The following is a 23,145-nucleotide window of genomic DNA, read 5'->3' as shown; positions in this document are numbered from 1 at the left end:
AAGCGTTTACGGTGGAATATTGAAAGTTTTGGCGATATCTTCTTTTTTTCGAACCACTTTTCACGGCCGCGATACTGTTTTCTTTGTCGGAGTCAGTAAGGGAGACGTACTTCCCATCGTGACAAACTAAGAAAGAGAACTGGAAAGTTAAACTGGGCTGAAAGGAGGAAAACATTACGCAGGAAATGAACAATGAGCGGAAAATGAGAAGTAAACATTACTAGGGAAAATTCGAATTATAAAGAGGGGCATGCGGCCTCGTTCGAATTGTAGAGCCTTCTCTCCCCCTGTTGTTAAGAAAAGGATTTCGAGTTATCGAGCGTATCTAAATACACTGAATTTTTTCGATTTACCGAAGTTAGCAGCTGTAGAGTTCGAATTATCGAGAGTCGACTGTACATACTTATATACAAAATAAAAACTCTTAATAATTCGATTTTTTTCCCCCTTCTTGATAATTCAAACTTCTTGATAATTCGAAATCTCGATAATTCGAATTTTTCTTGTACTCCCTTGGATTTCGATTTATCGAGAGTCGACTGTATTTGATTCTGTTATTTTTTTAATTTTTCTAAATCTTGCTATATTACCAAATAAAAACTAACGCAAGGGAAAAATAAAATAAAGTAACTTCTGATTAGAGTCCAAAGAGTTTTTTTCAACTCAGATCGCTGAAATTCTCTTCTTCCCTCATAAAGCTCCTCATCTGAGAAGCTTAACAAAACACCGAAGACATGGCTTCTTTGAAAAACCTATGTTGCGCAGAAATAGAAACGGTCCAGCTCTTGAAAATTTGTCACCTCCGAAAATTTTTCACCTCCTTTGTAAGACATTATCAACTTAGATTTACCAAAATTAATAATCAGAACTAAATCTACATCTATTATTGGCTGAGCAGTTCCTGGATACAATATTAATTTGAAGTTTCCTCAGGCAAAGCCACCAACCAGATAACCCAGATTATTTAAATATAGGGAGAAAATTTTCTTCCCCTGTCGTGCTGAACTGATTTCTCACACTAATAGTGGGGCTTTCTAAGTATTTCAACATTTACCTTGGAAAAATGTTTTGATGAATCTTGACTAAGATATTGAAGATTATGAATGTACAGATTTACGGCAGCTGCCGAGGCCTAATGTTCTCTGTCCACCTCTGGAGCTCCATAGAGGGTGCTGCAGCGTTAAATAGAAATCTGCAGGGGAAGCTGGATAATTACAAAGTACCGAACTAGTGAGAGTACCGTACCTACACTCTGTACTCTAGAGGACCCAGAGGCGATAAACTGAAAAACTAGGTTCAATTTCCCCGTGCTTTGAACGAATTTAGAGAGTTCAATTAATTTACCAGAAACAACAATCTCTGGAAGCGAAACCATAACTCCAAAGATAAGCTTAAACGCTACAGTACTCTAAAAAGTGTCGCGTAGTTTCATTAAACATCGTAGGTAGCACAGATTGGTGACTGGGTAAACCCGCAAACAAATAGGTAATACGCACATGAGGTAATAACTAAAAGTTGGTTGGTATTAGGAGACCTCCGGCTTTCGTAGCAGCCTGGCTATCCGTAGAAAAGAAATTAAAACTCATATAAAAATGCATGTTCTTTAGCATTGAAATCTTTTTACTGCAATACATTTTCAATAATAGCTTTTAGAATTTATTATCTAAGCAGTGAAGAATTGTCCTCGCCATTTAATTTAATTATTATCCTAACTATTTTTGTACAGGTTTTAATAAAACGCTATTTAACACTTTTAAAAAAGTTGATACCGCTAAAATATTTCATATCACGTTTTACAAGTGTATTTTACAAAAAATGGGTAGAGGGGCTCAGATTTAAGAGCAATGTGAAATAAATAAAGCAATTTGAAGTTAGAAATAAAATGCTTATGACTGCAGTAGTTGTTGAACCGTCAGCTGGGGCTTAGCGAAACCACAGGCTAACTCATTATTATCTACACTCATGGACACTTACACATTATACACTTTACAGACGTCTATATTCTTTGAATGTATTCTGATATCTAACGGAGCTTCAATAAATTGTGGAAAAAGTGGTTATATCCGAAGGCCTGGAAAATATGGTTTATTTTATCTGTTTTATCTGTCTTTGTAATGAAAAGGGATAAAAAAAAACATGCATTCTAAGGGGGATGACTCAACGATAAGTACAATAGATATTTTAAGTTGCAGGGTCTTAGCTTTGTGCTAGCTGCTTTTTAAAAAATTACTAATCTTAAGTTAGTAGGGATCATAATTTTGTTATTTTCTCAAATTTAGTTTTAACCTTGAAGTACTTATTCATGGAATTTACAGTTTTCAATAGCTGAGGGAATTGTTTTAGGTTTAGCAATTTGCCCTGCTGTATTGCAGCTCATCCTTCTTCCAGTTTGCCCTGAATCGCCACGATACCTCCTGATTACTAAACAGTGGGAAGAAGAAGCCAGAAAAGGTTAGTTTCTTTATTTTCAATACTTCCCTAAACTTCAAAATTCTGCAAAATCGTATTCCTTATTGCGAAATAAACTTTTGCGAAAAATAATAATACAAGTATATCTCTTTAAAAAAAATGTTACTTTACATTTTAATCAAAATAAATGAAATGGCTATATTTTGTCTATGAAAAAGTTTTAAGTAAGGAAAAAAAGATTGCAGTCATTGTTTTCATGTGAACAATGTAAAATCCCATAATTTTTGATGTGTCATTCTGAGGAAGTGAAATTGATTCTGCAAATTCATTTTGCTCAGAATACATATAAAATGGAGCGAACATTTTTTTTTAGAAAAGAAAAGAAAATCTCAAATTTCTTTACTAATATTGTTTTTTCAAATCCTCTGCAACTAAATAAGAAACTATTGTTACAAGGAGAAACTCGGTTGAACGGAATTCCGCATACCTGAATTGCTGAACATTAAACTTTAAAAACGTATTCAGTTCCAATACCTTTACCTGAAATTTACGTGTCTTAATAGAATTCTGCTTAAGCTGAGATGTTCAACTTCTCACTAAGGCTCATTTTCTATTTGTTAAACTCCTAGAAAATATTTACTGAGACCTTAGTGAAATTTGAGACAAAAATAAAAATTTATATCTGCGATGTAGATTTCAAACACTCAGAGAAAGTCAAAAGTTTTCTCACAATTTCTTTTGCTTAAAGTTGCTTCTAAGTTAAAAAAAAGAGTCTCAATTAAATCGCCCAATAAATATAATAATTATCTTTTCATGTTTGACAGCATTACGTCGACTGCGTGCTTCAAATCAAGTAGAAGAAGATATAGAGGAAATGCGAGCAGAACAACGGGCTCAACAAAGTGAGAGCACAGTTTCTATGTCCGAATTAATCTGCTCGCCCACTCTCAGGGCACCATTAATTATCAGCGTTGTCATGCAACTGTCACAACAGTTGTCAGGCATCAATGCTGTAAGTAATTGTTTGTAATTAATATTTCAAACAATACACTTAACTTTTTCAAACTGCAAGACGTTAACATTAGGCTCATTTTTTATGCCCCTAATTATCTTGAAGGAGTTTATAAATAAGAGTGATTTAAGAATGAGGGATAATTTTTCTGTTAGCTCTGGCGAGACTTTTGTTAATTGCATATAAATATTTATTTCAATTTAAATAATTTTTTTTGGATACTCTCAATTCTTGTATATTAGGCTTTCATTTTTAATGTAAAATTTTATTTTATTCTTCTTCTGACAGTTTAACATCATGTTTTCAAGAATTTTAAACTTTTGTTAAAGTAAATAATGCTGAAATTATAATATAATTTATGTAGCATTAATAGAGATTCGTGTTGATTCATCACCACAAATAATTATCAAGAAAAGAGTATTTAAAACAATTGTTATGTATTAATACCCACTACAAGTCTTCAGGACAGTGCACCACACTCTTCAGACAGCTCTCGGTCTAGAAAGGGCAAATAACCTGTTATCTAACCCTGGTCCTCCGCTGAAAGTTCCGAAAGTTGTCCCTTCCTCCCTTGACACTATTTGCTTTATCGTGAATTAAGAAAAATTTGAAGATTTATTGTTTCAGGTGTTCTATTATTCGACAAGTCTGTTCGTGACGTCAGGACTGTCGGCAGAAATAGCCAAAGACATGACGATAGGAATAGGAGCCATTATGGTCATAATGACCCTAGTAACACTGCCACTCATGGATCGAATGGGAAGGCGAACATTACATCTCTACGGTTTGGGAGGAATGTTCATATTTTCCATTTGGATCACCATTTCTTTCCTAATAAAAGTAAGTAAATATGGCTGGCTGGTTTTATTCCAATTGTTTTAACAATGTTTTACTTATAACTTCAAAGGAAATTGATTTATTTTGGAGAAGTTAAATCAAAGTTAAAGCTAAGAATCGAACGAACACTTATAACATTTCTACTTCTCTCTCTCTCTTTTTTTTATCTTATTGGAATTTTTTCAGGCGGGCTTTACATGCAAGTACCAATCAGGTAGTGTGGACGGAGGCGGATGCAAACATAATTTACTATAAATTTTCCTATTATTTACCAATAGATAAAATCCAAGACCTAGGCCGGGAATCAAACCCAATCTTATTAGCTTTGCGAATCCGCTCTCTGACCGTTCGGTTCGGTGGGGCCTCTTTTTATTTCTCCCTAAAATAGTATGAAATAATTTCTAAGAGCTTGGAATTCTAGTTAAAATTATTTGTCATAAATTGGCTAGCTTCTTAAAAAAAGAAAAAAAAGAATTACTATCCTGTGAAGGAGAGATGCAAAGTTTTTGGTAACCATCGAGTAATAAATAAGTGATTACTTTGCATGATTAATTCCTTGAACAGAGCGCTGAGTTGACATGAGACTAACCAGGACTCTACACATATTACCCTGAAATTAAGACAGGCCTAACGAACTCCCATAGCTCTTTTCAATTTCATAAATGAGGAAGTAGCACTTTGTAGCAGTGTGTTACCAAAAAGCTTAACTGTGCTTGGTGGTGGTAGATGTGTAAGCGGATATTTATGGTTTTATTATCTTTTCTCAAACGAATCAAAAAAAGAATACTAGAATACTATTAGGGCAGGCTATAGGTTTTTAATATAACGTTAGTGGCATCATTTTTATTACATTTTTCACAGAATTAGTTCGCTAGCAATCATTAGTTCGTTAGCGACAATGGAGAGTAAGTTTAATCGACAAACAATTTTGATTTTTATTAAGTATATATATTATATATAATATAATAATATAACTTTAATATAGGCGCGTCAACATCTGAGGTTATTGGCGCCCGGAGCTTTTTTTCAGTGCACTGGTGGCCTCCGGATAGTGTTCTATCGTTACAGATAACACTGTTCATCACCGGCCCTAAAAAGAGAAGATATAGGGGTCTGCAGCTGGATTCGAACCCGGGACCTCCGCATGGGAATCCAATTCAATAGCCGTATAACTAAGCCCTTCCCTAAGTATAATTTTAATACTTGCGACTTCTATATTCTTGATTGACCAACTGTTCAGTTACAACATTTTTATCACTATGGACATTCATTACCTTCCTTAAAAAAACACAATTATGAATCAAATTGGACAAAACTGTTCCATTTAATCTTTAAATCTCAAAAATGTACAGATTCTGGTGTAGATGACATGAAACACCTATTTACAAAAGTAAAATTTACCTGAAAGCTAAAATAAAAAATTATTCGACAACTCATGCACAATCAACTTTTTTTTTCAAGAAAACAGTTTTCATCTTTGTAAATTTATTGCTCTTTGTAAGGTAATAAATAATTCTCAAATTATATATTATGCATGGTCACGATTTTCTTTAGTTGCAAGTATTATTATTTTATTTTATTTATTTATTTATTTTTATAAGTCAGACTTTATTCTGAATTGAGAAAATAGAATTTTTGCGTATATTATGTTAGACCCGACCTCTATTAAATTAGGCCACCATAATAATTCTTATGAAATAACTTAGATAAATACTTTGTTTTTACCAGTTTGGATTGCTAGTAATAAAAAGTGCACTACTTAGTTCCCAGATTTTGTAGAAATACAAACCGCAACCGGCCGGTTCTAGTAGAAAAATGCAGATCTAAGAGTCTGTACAAGTACTCTGATCAAAGCTTCTTCGTCATTCCTTTTTACAACTCAAACAATTTGTTTAATTTGTTTCGATCTATCTCATAACTTCCACAAAAGGTAATTTGGTGGAAAAGATGTTATAGATGTCTCGTACACCACGAAGCCTATCAAACTTTCTTTCAGAAAGTTAAATAGAAGAGAAATAGAAACTGTCTCGGCTTTTTGAGCATGAACTCGCCATTAATATTTTCCTTTAGCAGTAAAGTTTCCACCTCGTTTGAGAGAGTTAGATATTTTTTGCTAATCTACCTATTTTCTTTTTTCTTGCGAGGATATTTTGGACATTCAGATTAATTACGAAATTTTCGTATTTCGTTTTAGAATTCGAAACTTTGGTAATTTCCATATTATTATATCAGTAACTAAGAAATCTTTTGTAACGTTTAAGTATTTATGAAACTTGTTATAATTTCTTGTATGATTATTATTTTTATGATTTATGCTTTTTATACCCCCCTTTTTATAAATATTCTACCTTTCCTGGGGCCACATGTGAAACATGTTGTATGTGTTTTATTTCATTTATTCTTTTTGTTTCTGTTATTTTGATTTTGATTTTATTTTATATTTTATTTATTTACCACATACAATGTATTTTCTAACTGTGTCGCCGGGAAAGGGAACATGGTACTACTCCTCTGATAGGAGTTCTTCGGTTACGTACAGGAGATGGTAGACTGGATGTCGTACCTGTCGGTCGTGTCGACTCTCATGTTTGTTGTGTTTTTCGCCCTCGGACCCGGCTCGATACCATGGCTAATCACTGCTGAACTGTTCAGCCAGGGTCCTCGTCCCACAGCTATGTCAATCGCCGTACTCGTTAATTGGCTTGCCAACTTCGTTGTTGGTATTGGTTTCCAACCTATGCAGGTCAGTAAAGTTTATATAAATATTTGTATTTAATGTTTTTTTGTATTTACACTGTGTATTAACATTGCGATTTAATTATTTTTATTGCAGGTAATAATGCTGCCTTTTATTTTTCCTTAATTTAATCTATGTGTGAAGCATTTTGAAAAAGTTTATGTTTAGTTTTAATTAAATGTTTGCTTATCATTAAGGGAAGAAAAAACATTTCTGTGATTTCCATTTATACTTAAAGTAAATTTGAACTTCAAATAAGGCTGATTCTTTTTAGTCAAAACTATGCCAATTATGTAGACAATTACAAAGACAAACCCTCAACTATCTTTGATCTTTATAGTCCAAATTGGTCTGCGTATTATGTATTAAACTTATCATTTAACAAATCACCTATATCAGTGAATATATTTTGTGCAAAAATTTTCTATCTAGGGAAGAATATTTTTCGAAATACAGAATAAAGATAGTTGCGAGGTACAGTATTAAAACTGTCCGGTAGGACAGTTGTATAAGGGTTGATGGTCCAAAACTGCACGATAAAGCGTTACGATCAAAAACACCCAACTTTGACCATTTTTTTCTCTTTTTATATAGATACAATTCCCAAATTATCTTTATAATATAGTAAATATCCTCGTTTATAAATGTATTTTTTTGTTTTTTGTTTTGCAACAACATAGATTAAATAGATTTCGAGAAATACGTTGTTAAAAATGAGCAAAAACGGCGTTTCCAGAAAATGTTCTTGTTACCTTTTTTGTAAAGTATACAGAATCTTTGATACTAATAGCTGCTAAAAATATTTTTGATGAGAAATATTGAAATCGAAGTTGTATTCGTGGATTTTATCTAATAGCTTTTCCAATTGTGGAGGGAACCACTGGCTTCTAATTTCAGAAAACGAAGGTACAAATTCTTGAAAGGAAATTGTAGTATGAGCTCATAAGCCCATTTTAAATAACAGTATAGACTGAAAATTTATTTGATAATTTATCGCTTTAGAAGTGAAGATTATGAAAATATTAAGCAATTACAATGGCATCCTAATGAATTGATTGATTCACCCACATATATAAAATATTAACAATAATTAAATTTGATTTAAAATCTAATATTCTTATGATATTTTTTTAGGATTCCCTGGAAAATTATACATTCCTTCCCTTCTCATTACTACTAGCCATATTTTGGATATTTACTTATAAGAAAGTTCCAGAAACAAAAAATAAAACATTCGAAGAAATTCTGGTATTATTTAGAAACAATAACGGCAGGTAAGTTATATGTTTGCTCATTTTGCTGAATGTAATTTTGTTAAGCATGCTTTTTTAACTTTCTTCTATGAATTAATTTTTTGTTAAAGCCATCTTTTGTATTTATTTCTTATTCTAAATTCTATAGAACTTTTATTATTTAATTTTACTTTTTATTTAATGTGCTACGCAGTATTGTTATTGTTCACCTTAAATAATTTAAAATATATATTTACATATAAAAGGATCTTAGCTTCTAGATTTACCTAAAATAGTACTTTTTTATTTTTTGTATTTTGTATCTTTAAAAATAAATAAATAAATAAATTCTCTTCCACCAAAAATCACGTTAAATTTACTTATTTTAGTTGTGTTTTATTTTATCGTTATAAATAATTCTTTGTGTTTACGATTCGCCTTTTTTTAATCATAATATTTATTTTTAAATGGCTGTAAAGAGGAAGTTTGCGAGAGAGTAGGCTCTATGGGTAAGTTCAGACAAATGCATTATTGTGTGCATGGCTCTAATGCATGCATCATAATTCACTCTATTAACACTTTATTTATTTATTTATTTCTACTAAAATTCATTTAATCACTTAATGCACACTTTATTGTGCACATTCAATAGGTCCGATTTCTTGTCTTTTCATGACACGATAAAAAATAAACAGTAACATATAGTGCTGATAATTAATTAAAAGTCTAGTTAATCTATTTTTACTGAAGTTTTATGTTTGTTTAATAAAAAATAAAAATGGAAATTCATAAAAAAATATATATAACTTTGCGGAGTGAGAGTTTACTTGGTTGATGAGTTGGGAAGTTTTTGTTTATTGTTTCATTTGTTATTATTTGTTTGTTTGTTTCTTTTTTTAAGAGCCTGAAAATATAATTCATTGGGAAAAGGTTTGATAATTAGTAGAATTATGTTAAATATTACATTTCTGCATATTATTTTAAATAATTTTTAGAGAAGTTTCCAAAAAAAAAAAAAAAGTATCCTTCAGTATATATGGGAAAACAATTAAAGATGTAAGTAAAGTAATGCATGGGATAGGCTGCTGTCCGGGGCACCATGACAGACCTTGGTGGCTCTGAGTGTGTAATTCACTTCCACTCAGTGTTTTTTTGCTCGTCTGATATTTCAGAGCTCCAACGTAACGGCTCCAACCCCCTCAGGACACAAACTACTGAATTCCCAACACACCTGATCTGTGGAACTATGGACAGTTTATATACATATAAATATAAAAAAAAATTATTCACACTATTCTTATGCACTCCAAAGTAATAAATTAATGAAAAATTTAAATAATTAGTAAAAAAAACAAGAATATGTCAAATTTGTTTGAAAACAAAAAGTTAAAAAAAGAAATAGTCTTTCATTTTTTGATACTGTGGGCATGAAAAAAAAAATTAAATAAAATTGTATTTTTTGAAACTGCTCATTAGATTGAATTTTAAATTAACTATCTCCTTATTGTATATACATATACTAATATGTATAGGTATTTCGTTATAACAACATTCTGTTATAGATGTTTTTTGTTCTTTTATTTAAGAGTAACAGACTGCAATAATAAATAAGTGCCTGCCTTTAATTTATAAGTTGAAAAATGATAAATTAAATTCAAACAAAACTTAGGAATATAATAATATCTCTGTTAGCGGCTGTTAAGTGTAATCAAAAATACAAAAAAGGACAGTTCATTTGGTAAAATATGGTTAAATTATTAAAAATATTGTATTTAACTTGTAGTTTTAGTAGCATTAATGTAAGAAGAAAAATATTTTATTGTAAAATAATTTTAAAAAAGTAAGAAAGAAAACTGAAATGTACGAAGGTTGTTGAACAATTTAGTTTTAGTTATTATAATCTAGAGAAACAAGGTGTGCTACCTCTTTTTGCAGGAGCACGCTTAACACTAAGATAGATCAACGAATACTACCGACCGAGAGATCCTCCTTAGTGGTGGCTGAGGAAAAGCCACTAACCATTTCATGTAAGCATTCCTTTTAAATTCCTTCTGTTTTAATTTTTATATTTATAATATATTTTTATTTTTTTAAATAAAAATATCCCTTGATAATGTTTGAATCATGTTAGTGTGGCTAGTGAAAATAAATATCATTTTTATTTATTTATTTTAATTTTTATGTTATTCTTATTCCTTGCCATTACCTGTTTTTTTCTTCTAGTTTCCTAAAAATCTTTTCCAACCTAATAAATTATTGTAAACCTTACCTTTATATTTTTCATAAAATAATGTTCAAATAATTGAAACAATTTATTAAGTATTTGCATTTTATATTTGTAGTTTTTATTTTTTGTTTTCATTTTTAAAAATTAGTTTATTTTCAAAAAAAAAATCTTAATGTAGCAGTAGTTGTTATCTTTTTTCTTTCTTTGTTATTTATTAATTTTTAATTTTTTAATTAATTTATTTTTTCTGTAGCTGATACCTTTTTTTAAATGAAACAAATTTTAGAGTTATTTTTGTTTTAATATACTCGTATAAAAACTAGTTTCCAATAACATAATATAATAGTAGAATTTAAATGAAAATCTTTATAAAAAAGTTTCTTTTAATTGTAAATCTAATACTTAAATATAAATTGCGCTAATTCATGCCACTTTTCGGAAAAAATGTTCATATATAAGTTGATTTACATTTTTATAATCACTACACAATGTTTTAAATAAAATAAATTGTTTTTAAATAAAAATATTCTTATGAATCGGACAAATAACTATTCTGAACTAGAAAAGAGCAAACAGCATCGATAAATTCATTCTGTGTCAACACGCCCACCTGCACGCCCTCAGTTTTGTTTGATATGCTTCCTTCCTTTGTTATCTTTTTGACGAAATTTAAGATATTCATTGACAGATCTTAAATTTTTTGCTTTCAATAGCTCTCATTATTTTATTTCTCTAGTGAAAGTGGTTTTCTTCTCTCCTGAACTGTTGGTATTCCTCTGTGGGTCTTCTTGCAAGTCTATTTTGATTAATTATGCTATTATTTGATCTGTTATGTTGACATTAATCATCAAACTAGTGGTTTTGGGCCCTTCTTGGTTAAGTACCGAGCACTGCATTTGCAGTCTTTTTATATATTTATATAACCTCTTTTTGAATAGTTGGCCTATAACTTGACATGTATGTTAAAAAGCATTAAGTTTAAATTTGTAACACCTTCATTAAAACAAAGCTATACAGCACGAATTTTATTAGTTCTGACTATTCAAAACGAAATTGAAGCAATTTCGATATCTAATAAATCGTAATAATTTAATAAGAGTAATAATTTAATATTAGAATAATAATTCATTAGATTACTTTTATTTCTTGAATAGCAGAATAGAAAAAGACCCTTTAACGTAATTTAGTAAACTTAATTTGACACATCCCCAAGAAATATCAAAACTAAAAGATAAACGGAGGTATGAAATACATATGTATTCTTAGCATATTCTAATGACTGATAACTAAGAGATTTATAATTTCAAAATTTTACAAAACCTATTGGAATTCTTTAAAAATGCTTTTATTTTAATAAAAAGAAGATAAATTTACAACACAATGAAAAAGTTTTCAAATTTTGTTAGCAAGAATTTTAAAGTATTTAATTATCATGATCGTGTAGAGGAAATCCTAATTTCCTTCTCAATTAGTTTCCTCCTGTCAGTTCTGTACCATCACTGCCCCACTGACTACACCATCTAGTTTCAGCATCTAATAAGGCCTCGTGACTCTTCTATTCACGTAGTGCTCTTCTATTGTATATTTTTAGATTTCTCCTTGCCTTTCGTTCAGAGGCCTCATGTCCCCTCCTAGTGTGACTGATTTATAAATTAAAGCACGTTAATTTTGTTTTAAATTACGCATACAACTCCTGATTCGATTTAGATTTCCGTTCATGTTCAACGCCTATCGAGTCGTTTTGAAAATCAGAAGGCCACTTTCTTCTGCCTCCAAGAGTCAGGGAGCTCTATACCTTATCAGCAATTCGTAATAGTTTCTATTTGCCTATATAAATGATACCATTATTAAACAGATTAGGGACATAAATCTTTTGATCGTTAACCTTGAGAATAAGTGAATTCCCAGATAATTACCGCGAAGTTGATGCGCCAAAAAAAAAAAAAAAAAAAAATGAAGCCTAAAAAAGAACCTAATGACTGCAAAAGACCTTAGCTTTATCCCAGTTGACTTGTCATTGACGACATATATCAAGCAAGCTGTGAGAATGGGCCTTTGGTGTGAATGTCCGTTTCACTGTTTTAAAACTAAACCGACTTAGACAGCTCAGTATTTTAAAATGTACGATTGAATAACCTAAAAATACTTCCTTCTCTAATTTATTTCCGAAATAGAACTGAATTGAATACACTTCTTTCTTATTTTAAGTGTTCAACAAGTCATCTGAAATTTCTCTGAACCCAAAATTATTGAGTTAGTATATCAAATAGGTTAATAAAGAGCTCAGTTAAAACCTGTATTTACTTAAAAAATAATCTGGATTTATAAAACAAACGTTACTTCTTGAAATAAATTTTGCTAAAATAAACAAATCCTTAAATGTAATTAGCAGTACTTTTTTTTTTATAAAAAAATAATTTTTGTTTTATAAAGTCAGGGAGAAAATTTATCAGCAAAATTAGAATAAAATTAACATATTAGATCACAGTTTATTGTATAATGGAATGATTATTGATTAATTATTATTTCAACAATAATAATTTTGACAATTATAACAAACCAGAAATTCATAGGGTCAAAGCAATATATGTCTAATCTGAGGTCCAGTGTTAGTCAATAAGGATCCCTGTTCCAAAAATTGAACGTTATTCGCAAACAGAAGATACAAATAAATGTGAAACATCCCCTAAACCACAAATAACATAAAAAACGATTTCGAAAACTATAAATGCATAAGACCCATATTTTATGCGTAGCTTTAAACTACAGCTGACATAAAATTATAATATTCACCAGAAATGAGTAACTTGATGGGCAACTTGTTATTTATATGATTCAGTCTTAATTGCTTACAACGGATTTACGGGTTACAGACTCTCTGGGTCCTGAGAAGAAGGCCTAAAGGAAATGATACCTGATACCGCAGTACTATGTTTATCCTATATGTAAGTATTATCATTCGCAAAATAAAGTTTAAAAATTTCTTAAAATTAGATGAAAAATTTATCAAAGATAATACTTATGAAGAGGGAGAAGTTTACAAAATACGCACATTGCCCGCCAAACTCTTAAATATTGCTTTTGAAAAGATTTTTCTTTCTTTTTTAAAAATAATTTCAGTATTTTCTCTAAAATAAATAGGAAATCTTTTCAATTTTCGTCTTATTTTCGCATTCTTTACTCCAGCGTTATATTAAATCAATTATTTATTTATTTTTTTACATCTGTCAAGCATTTTTTGTTTTAAACATTACCTGTCCGAGATAAAATGTCAATTCTTCGATTCTGATAAAGTTGTAGTACAAGTTATTTTAATTTCGCTAACTCCAAGATAATAAGAATGAATGCAACCAAGTGATTAAAAATTGCCCTGGATATTTAAATAAATATATATTAGATTTTAATTATTTAAACTACAAGTGTATGAAATTGTGCGCGAATAGGCTCTGTTTATCTTTTAGTTGTACAAATTAATTAGAACATGAATTAATATCCCCATTAAACCTTAGAAATACATTATTTTTTATTTAAATAACAATAATGTGGATATTTGTCTCTCTAATCAGAAGTAAAAAATATTTTTCTTATAAACGAGAAATAGAATTTGTTGTATTTCTTATTAAGGTACTTGAGCCACTCAAATGTAAATAAAATTCTGTCCGCCTAATAAGAGAACATTGCCAATTTTTCAAATTATTTGCCCTCAGATTTCTCTTCCTAGGGGCTTCTTACAGCTCACTGTCCAGTGTTGGACGAGAATACTGTTAGGAAATCGTCAGTACATTGAAAAAAGGCTGCAGACGCCAATGACTTCAAATGTTAAAGTGCCTTACATTAATAAAAAAAATTTTTTGTTAAGTAGAATACCATTAATAATCCACTTGCATTTAATAAAGATCTATGATTACCATCTGTAATAACTGAAAAAGAATGTCTGCCAAATATTCTTGGAGCACTTTTATCCTTTGTAAAATGGAACAATCTATGGTTTAGCGTAACTTCTAAGTTTAGTTCCTCAAATTTAAATAATAAACTCTTTCAAAAGTTCTATTAGAAATAAAATAAAAATCGCTAAGTTATTTCTCAGTTAATATAACCTGTTCTTTTTTAAAGTATTTGCTTTTATAAAAAACATTAAAGAAAGGTTACTAAAATTAAATTAATATCTTTTTACATCAACTTGCTCGCGATTATTCAAAGAATGTTAACAAAAAAAAATAAATTTTTAAACGAATTTATTTAAAAAGCAAAAGCTCCTGATTATCATTTAATACCTTTGGAAATTACTGGCATAAATCTCTTAAATTCTTCAAAAATAAAATTATTCTACATTAGTGTACATACAAGATGTACTTACAAAAACAAAAGATAGTATCTGTTATGAATTTTTATAAATAATGCATGTATGTGTCAGTTTAATAGTTTTTATGTATGAAACTGTGTTATTACCATAAATAATAATAGAAAAAAAATCCATAACCAAGCTTTATGTAGTTTTAAGTAAGGATTGGCAACACATTATTGAATTGCTTGTAGATGAAGTAAAAAATTACTTGATTTAACAGTTACAGTTCATTCTGAGGGGTTAATTCTTAATGTGCTAATGGTTGCTACAAAAATATCGTAATTTCTCGTATGTTACTAAATGTTGGAATTCAACAGATTAAATAAGTCTGTAGCAGAACTGCAATGTAACTACTTCTCTATATTTTTAATATAAGTAAAATTAAATAAGCAATCTTTGCTCCTTAAATTATCGTCAGTAATGTGTTGTAAAATGTATATTTAAGAGGTGCTAAGCGGTGTAGTAGATAATATGAAAAATTTATTATATAAAAAATTATAATTGTACAAACATTGTTGTACTTTGAATGTTTGAGCCAGATGACAAGTGTACCAGCTTTTCCAACAAATTCAAATGCATGAATGCACGTAAGTGTAAACAAAAAATAATAAAACTCCCTTGGGACGAAAATTTTGAAAATAAAAATACTGATCCAATTATTACTTTCCAATTTATGTATTTTTATTTAAAAAAATATTATTAGTCATATTCTAATCATAAAAGTATAACTTTATTTTTGATAACTAACTATGTACTTACATACGGAATAGAAATACGGTTTCTCAACTTGAAAACCAGCTCATTTGAACAAAAATAAAATACAATTTGATTTCCATATATTTATTTTGAAAATATATAAAAATATTACATTAAATTGCATGTATAGTACGTAAAATGCTTTGCAAGAGATGCATGCTTCAAAAATAAACTTTCTCCCACTTACAAACATTAAACCTTATATTAAACTAATTAAGTTGTAAATAAAAATAGTTGACTCTCATTGTGTTCTCAGTAAAAAGAGATGTGGGAAAGATACGAACTTGAAAAATCTATTTGAAGAGCACAGTATTTATGCATTATATCGACTTATTTTTAAAATTAAACATGCTTCATCGCGTTAGTAGAGAGAACGTACAGTTTTTATTTTTATTTATTTACTTATTTTTTATTTCCTCCGGTTAATTAACATAATGTGCATGAAAATTTGAAATATGTCTATCTTTCCTTTCTGACACAAATTCACTTTAAACGCTATCATTAAAAATAATAATAATACAAAAAAATGTTTAACTCGGATAATTTCTTTTTATAATAGAAAAAAAAAAAAATTAAATAATTTTATCTTTAATGCAGTGGGGTGCCAGTTTGAGAGAGGAACATTCTTGTCAAGTTAAATACAATTGAAGGCGCCAATCAACATTACGTTTATGCCATCGTCAGGTACGCCTCTAAGTGGCACCAAAAAACACATAACAGTTTCAATGGCACCGCTTTCTCTCTCACAAATATAAATTTGAGTAAAATATATATTTAAAATAAAAAGCTTAAATATACAAAAATTATCTGCATGTTGGGGTAACGAAATATTATGCACCGTTTTTTCATACCATATTTAATAAAGGAAAACTAATAACATTTTTCCGACCATTGTTTTGTATTCAATTTTCATTTCCAAAAGGAATGTAATGTAATAAATTGAATAAAAAGAAGATTTTTGACACAAACCATAAAGATATATGTACAGAGAATGTAAACTTATTTATAAAAATCAATTAATGTAGTTTCTACTCTAAATTAAAACCTTACTAACAACCAACACCAACAAACATAATAATTGTCCAATATGATCGTCATTTTTTATTGAATCATCATTTTTTTTTTTTTAAATCAAGTCACAATTCACTTTACACGCAAAACATGTTTAAATGACACTGGTTTTCTGGGACTAATGTTTAATTTTCTTTATTCAGGGCGTCTCAGATTCAATGGTTTCCATTAGATTTTTTTGAGCCTGGATATGTTTCTTAATAAATAATAGGACTGCATTCTCTTAATACTAACTTGTATCATTAGCTATTAAAGAACATTTAGTTTGAAAAAAAAAATGATATGTAGAAACGTACATTTTTTACGCTTTTTTTAAAAGGTATTTTTTGGCAAAGAATAGGTACACACCTTGAAACACTGTTAAGGACCAAAAAACTCATGTTAATTTATATTTGGAAAGCAAATATTTTGTTTATTTCATTATTGCACTGAAGACCTCCGGACATTGTTTTCTCAGATAATATTATCCACTATTTGGTCAATGAGTCGTAGAGTCAGTTAAGAACATCCCCATCTTCTTATTGTATTCATATCTTTTCTAAATGTTATTTCAATACTCTATAAAAGGCCAAACAATTACCCTAAAACATATTTTTTGTTTCTAAGGCCCGTCTTTATTCTACCAACTAGATTGTGGAGAGCTATTTAATGTTGACTTACGTTATAACATGCAGGCATGCTAATTCTTATATATAGAACACGTTTCCACTAGATACTGGTCAACCAACTTCTTCAATCTTTTCATTGCAAATTTTCTGTGACCAATAGTCATCTATGCCTGGGAAGGGGAATAATTCGCCTCTTTGGCTTAGCGTAATTTACTAACATTTGCTATTTGTAAAGAGGAACTCGACCAACACGCATAATCGTAATCCAAAACTTCTTGGTGCCTTCCCTGCTCTCATTAAGCAATGTAAGATTTATAGGACCCTTTCTTGTCTGAAGATTTGAATCTCCTTGTTCAGGAACAAATCTTTCTGCTATTTTACTACTTTTCAATTATTATTGAACATATTTCACTAATTAAACGCCTCCTTCCCATAGAACACCGTCCGCCATCGGTCAGTGAATATATAGCAAGAGGATGTTAGAAGACAAAATCTAATAAAGCCGGCTGGATTCGAACCTACGATCTCCAGTTCTTAGTCCTGGGTGCTACTGTTGCAGCTAGTTCTCCGTTTAGAGTATCTTATGAGACTTGTATCGTTTGATATATATTTAGCTTGATTGGGAAAGAAATTTATCAATTGCCAATAGTTATTTTATATTAAAAGAATAACCCTCATAAGGTTTTTTACTAAATTGTCTTTAATATAAAACTGGACCTTCTCGTATACAATTTTAAGACAAATTAATTGGCGTTTCCGACATCGGGATTGCTTGCTAAACTCAAGAGCATCCTACCCTCTGCATGAACAGATTCCTTAAATCCTTTTTCTCTAGACGTTTCTTCATTTGTGGGAAATTCCTTTTTTGTTTGTATACACTGTTTGGACTCCCTAATAGAACTTTGGAGCTGAGCAAAGCTTCCAAGAGCAACACAATCCAATCATATCTGTCGAAAACCTTTATATGAATCGTTAATGCTCCTTATTTTACTTCCTACACCATCACTATTTAACCCTATAACTTTATCTCGTTCCGAATGTATTCAACACTGTAAGATCAAGTAATATAAAGTACTGTAGCATCTTGTAATTACCCACTTTGCTGCAATGTTCGAACGACGTTTGAAGCACTGTTGGCGCGCGATCTTCTCAAAAAAGTAAGTGCTAGAGAGCAGAATGCAATGTAGTTCTCCTTGAGACCATGTAAAAGTCCAGGCTTGCAGTATTTCTCAGATTCACTTGCAGTTAATGTAACTCCAATCGTAAAGGTAAAAATAGATTTTTTTCCCCCCTGGCATCAGTGTACACTATTAGCCAGTTAAAATTATCTTCATAGATAATTTGTTTTATTTAGGATAGCCTTAAGACTGTTTATGAAATGGACCAGCTCATCGAAAGCTTTTCTATTTTTTAGAATGTTAGGGTATGTTATATGACAATGTGCTCCATGTCTTCTGGACAATCACAAGTTGTACAAAGAGGAGGGGATGACTCTTTAACTATTTTATGAAGATATTTCTTACATAGGTAATGATCACTTCGCAGTCTATTGACAATGAAGACATATTGTTTGGCACATGATCCATTGAGAAACCAGGGTTTATGACTTTAGGAACTAACGATTTATAAAATTGCCCCTCAGTAAAAGTAGAAGATATAATTTATGAATGGTTGTGGCCAACCCAATTTATGTTTATACAAAAAAAAAAAGCTGAAAGGAAATTCACACACGCGATATTTGAATGCGTTTTCGCTTGTATTTTCGTATAAATCCAGCTTAAAAAGCATTTCTTTACTGCTTGATATAATGTTTAGGGTGGCAGCCTAATTATTTTTTAATACAATTTACAGGCTCTGAGAGAAAAAGAAAACTACTGAGTCTAGATTACAATCTTTTTTAAATTAAAGTTACTGTTAGGGTGTAATTCAAATCTCTCTTTCTTTATCTCTGAAAGCATAAGTGTCAAAAATTTATTAATACTTTTTGTTAGCTTTATAAATTAGCCCATTTATTTCCTCAAATATAAAGGCTTAACTTAAAGTTATATCTGTTAAAAATATAATAGTAATAAAAATAATAATAGGGCCAATCTTTAGGAAATAAGCATTGGGCAAAATTATGTTTAAAATAAATAAATAAATAAAGTAGAAATAAAATAAAACAATTAGGTTGTGATGTGTTACAGCTGCTTCCGAGCATTATTCTCGAGATCTGGCTCAACCAATCAGGCCCCCTCCCCCCCTCCCACTACCTCGGTACCCGAACAACGACGTTTGACAATGGGAACCTCTTAACACCAGCCTGATAGAGTATCAACATCGTCTATTCAAGGATTCCGGATTTATCTTCCAAGTTGTTCTCCACCAACGCCTCTCCCATGTTGTTTACGATGTTTAGTTGTGACTTCCCTCATACAACTATCTGTAAATTGCTCACTCTGCATTCAGAACACTTTAGACTTTTATGTTTTTATACAACAAATTGATGAAACAGTTCGGGATGGGTGTGCTTTATTATAATTGACATTAAAATATTTACTCATATTAAATATAATAATATAAAATATACGGCGTGTACAGTCTTTAAAAATAATAATAAAGATGTTTTATTAATTTACTCGAAACTTAGGATGTACATAAATTAAGAGGCAAAGCAAAAACAAAAAAAGTATTAAAAGAAAAAAAAAAGTAAAAAAGTTGAAAAAAGTAAAATAAAACCTAGGATATTAAAATTAGATAGTTATAATAGATGTGGTGAGTAGATGGAGTGAGAAGAGAAAATGTGGGGTGTTGCAGTAGTCATGGAGAGGGCGAAGGGTACTCGAGGGCTCGTTGGAACTTCCCCAGAGAACAGCACGTCTCGCCCACGTACTAGGCAACACCATTTGCTCACTTATCCAGCTGCCAAACATATATTAGACATTTTCTATATTTTAACACATCTTCCTTATATAGATCTCAATTGTTTTTCTTTATTTTTTATTAGAAACAGTTTATTTTATATATATTTTTTTTAAAAAAACTTACTAAAAGATAATAATAACCATGAAAAATTTATAAGAGAAAATATACGATTATCAAAATCTCTTTAAAAGAAAATAAACTGCAACCAATTTATTTTTCCATAATCGTGTATTTTTTTTAAGAATTTATATTTTAGTTAAATCTATTCTTTATGAAAGTTTGTATTAACAAAATCAACCATAAATACTTTTTATTTAATTTCTCTTCTTTTAATCTTTACTTTTTTTCTGTTGTAAGTAACACTGATTTGATTTAAATATAAATAATTAATTAAGATAAAAAAAAAAATCAAGAATGACACATTATTTAAAAGTTGCCTGCAGATACAATTTTTTATTGTTAATATTATCATTTTAAGAGTAATTATATATGTTTTTTTGATATTAATTTTGCCTGCTTTTATTGATGTCTTTTTGTAGTTCTCTGTACAATTACTACAGTACTTGTATTAGATTTTTTCCGAAAATAAGTTATGCCCTTAAATGTATTTTGGCCCTTTAATAACAACTTTAATTAATAATTACAATCTATAAAATCCTTAAAAACAATTTTTTTTTTTGTTTCTATCAGAAAAGTTCACACAGAAAAAATTTATATACCAAGTAGTGTTTGAAATGATAAAAATAAAATAGTATTCTCTTTAATAAACTCTAAAATATTATAAATATACTTTGAAATCATCTATTTTAAATTGAAGTAAAAATCTTTTTACAGCTACCTCAATTAAAAAAAAAGGAAAAAAATTGTTGGTGCTTGAAAAAAAAAATACATTATAATAAAAAAAAGCCAGTATTAAAAATATTAAATTTATATTAAAGAAAACAATTAAATAAATAAACTGCAGGCAACTTCATTATATATTACTGGGTATATACTTATTAAAAAATAAATTATTGGACAAAAAAAAGTTGTTAAAATGAGAATAAAATAAAATAAAAATAAATAAAGGACATGTCACTAAAACTATACCAAACTTAATTTATATATTAGGCAGGTTGCAATTTGAAAAAAAAAAATGTTTCATTATAAAAGTTTTATGTAAATAGTCTCAATGCTCAAAATGTAGATATGAGGAAATTTATTTGTATTTACTCTATGAACCCCACTATAAATTATATAAGTAAATAATATAAATAATGTATGAAAAAAAATAATAAAAATTTAAGTACTACATTCCTAAAATCATAAAAGCAGAGTTATTATCATTTAAAGCATTTCATTATAATTGTATTCAAAATTACTAATTTTAAAGTCTTATTCTGAAGTGTTATGTCTTTTTAAAATTGTTTCCGAATAATAAAAAGTGATTATTTAATTATAATATTGGCTGTATGAAAATTGTTGCCTGTCTAGATTTATCCACTGAAATATTTCGTTCTTTAGAAGAAAATAAAAAGTTTTATTTACAATTTGATTTATTTAATTGGATGGAATAAAATATCTAGGATGTGTGACATGTAAACTGGATTGCCCTCGATAATAAAATACATTAACAAGCAAAAAAATTGTTCTATACTTATGATGGTAACAATTTATGTTGAATGATTTCATTTATAACGATCTCAATGGCAATGTGATTCTTTCTTTCTGTGATAAATAACATACAACAGAACTAATTGTCATTTTTTTGTAATCCTAATGATAAGGAAGAAAAATTAAAAATTAAAGTAAAATTATTTCAACTAAGTAGTTTTCCTACATAAGTATATAACATAATAATGAAAAATAAATAAATTAATGTTATAAGTTTTAAAATATTCATAAAGATTAGTAATTAGACATACAATTATCTCGATGAATGCTGATTGTTAATTTAGCAATTAGGCCTATAATAGAATCAGGGCTCATGGATATCTCAAAGTTCTAGTCAATTGTGATTTCTGGAATGTAGGCCTCTGACATTATGAGGTATATATATTATAATATATATACTTTAAAATAAAAACAAAGAAAGAAGGCAGAGGTTGTCAAACGCACTGCCCTAACTTATAGGACGCTTGACCCAAGTGAAATGTTATTCTAAATGTAAATATTGTTAACGAAATAATTTTCTTTTTAATAAAAAACATTCAGTTTTTTATAAGTTGATATTTTTAACCTGTAATTGTATGTATGAAGTAATTAGTGAAAATTATTATATATAAATATATATACAAAATTATTTAGTCAAAAGGCGTAGATATGTCTCTATACTTTTTGAGGAGTACTGACAACGTTCCTCTATAACGAATGTAATTTAATTAAGGACATAAGTTTCATTTTATTAAGTATAAAAGGAAATCTGATACGGTTATAAAAAAAAAAAAAAAGTGTCAGTAGTAATTATTCTAAATTTTTCTATAATGATTTGACAATTACTAATAACGGGATCAGATGCTTTCTTCCTCCGTATATTAATATTATTAATCTTTATTTCAGGAAAAATTCAAATAATATATCAATATTAAAAACTAACATAAAATTGTCAAAAAAAATGTACAGTTTTTATCAATTGTTTTGTTGTAATTTGCTTTCAAAATTTCAAATTGCACAATATACCTACTTTAAGTATTAATAAATTAATAGCAAATTAAATATGTAAATCTTGACTGATATTTGTCTTGATTGTATAGAATGTTTCAAAATGCAATAAAAATTATTCTATCTCTTTAAAATTTCTCTTTTCAACCTTTTTTTTTTTATTAGGTAGCACTGAAAATTTTGTTCGAGATTGGAGAATTGAAGGATACTTGATGCTGTTATTTCTGCATATTAGTTATACAAAGAAGAGACTAATGTGTTAAAGATGTGCTAATAACCATAGCTATTGATGAGCAAAAATAAAATAAAATAACCTGAATAAAAAATAAATTTACAAATTTTGATTAACAAACAATATTCATATTTT

The 23,145-nt window shown here is 29.2% G+C and overlaps 1 protein-coding gene across 37 annotated transcripts in view; it reads left to right on the top strand.

Annotated features, from left to right (window-relative positions):
• Positions 1 to 23,145, top strand: part of Glut1 (Glucose transporter 1) — a 139,917-nt gene that overhangs the window by 97,061 nt on the left and 19,711 nt on the right. For 9 of the 37 annotated variants that reach the window (XM_074117852.1, XM_074117854.1, XM_074117825.1 and 6 more), the window contains 8 exons: positions 2,344 to 2,451; positions 3,234 to 3,421; positions 4,049 to 4,261; positions 6,777 to 7,001; positions 8,130 to 8,269; positions 8,707 to 8,736; positions 10,163 to 10,254; positions 20,031 to 22,719. In XM_074117852.1, coding sequence (XP_073973953.1) covers positions 2,344 to 2,451; positions 3,234 to 3,421; positions 4,049 to 4,261; positions 6,777 to 7,001; positions 8,130 to 8,269; positions 8,707 to 8,736; positions 10,163 to 10,254; positions 20,031 to 20,251 — 1,217 coding nt within the window. In that variant the 3' untranslated portion in view covers positions 20,252 to 22,719. Of the gene's footprint in view, positions 1 to 2,343; positions 2,452 to 3,233; positions 3,422 to 4,048; positions 4,262 to 6,776; positions 7,002 to 8,129; positions 8,270 to 8,706; positions 8,737 to 9,399; positions 10,403 to 13,327; positions 13,400 to 16,152; positions 18,369 to 19,420; positions 22,720 to 22,943; positions 23,105 to 23,145 lie in introns of those variants that run through there. The other 28 variants (XR_012455270.1, XR_012455271.1, XM_074117826.1 and 25 more) reach the window with 26 other exon arrangements.

Source organism: Rhodnius prolixus, unplaced genomic scaffold (genome assembly GCF_049639745.1).
Source record: "Rhodnius prolixus isolate KJV_2025 unplaced genomic scaffold, Rpr scaffold_2, whole genome shotgun sequence".
Lineage (NCBI taxonomy): Eukaryota > Metazoa > Arthropoda > Insecta > Hemiptera > Reduviidae > Rhodnius > Rhodnius prolixus.
The sequence above is the reverse complement of the archived record's forward strand: the minus strand, read 5'-3'. Positions and strand labels throughout refer to the sequence as shown.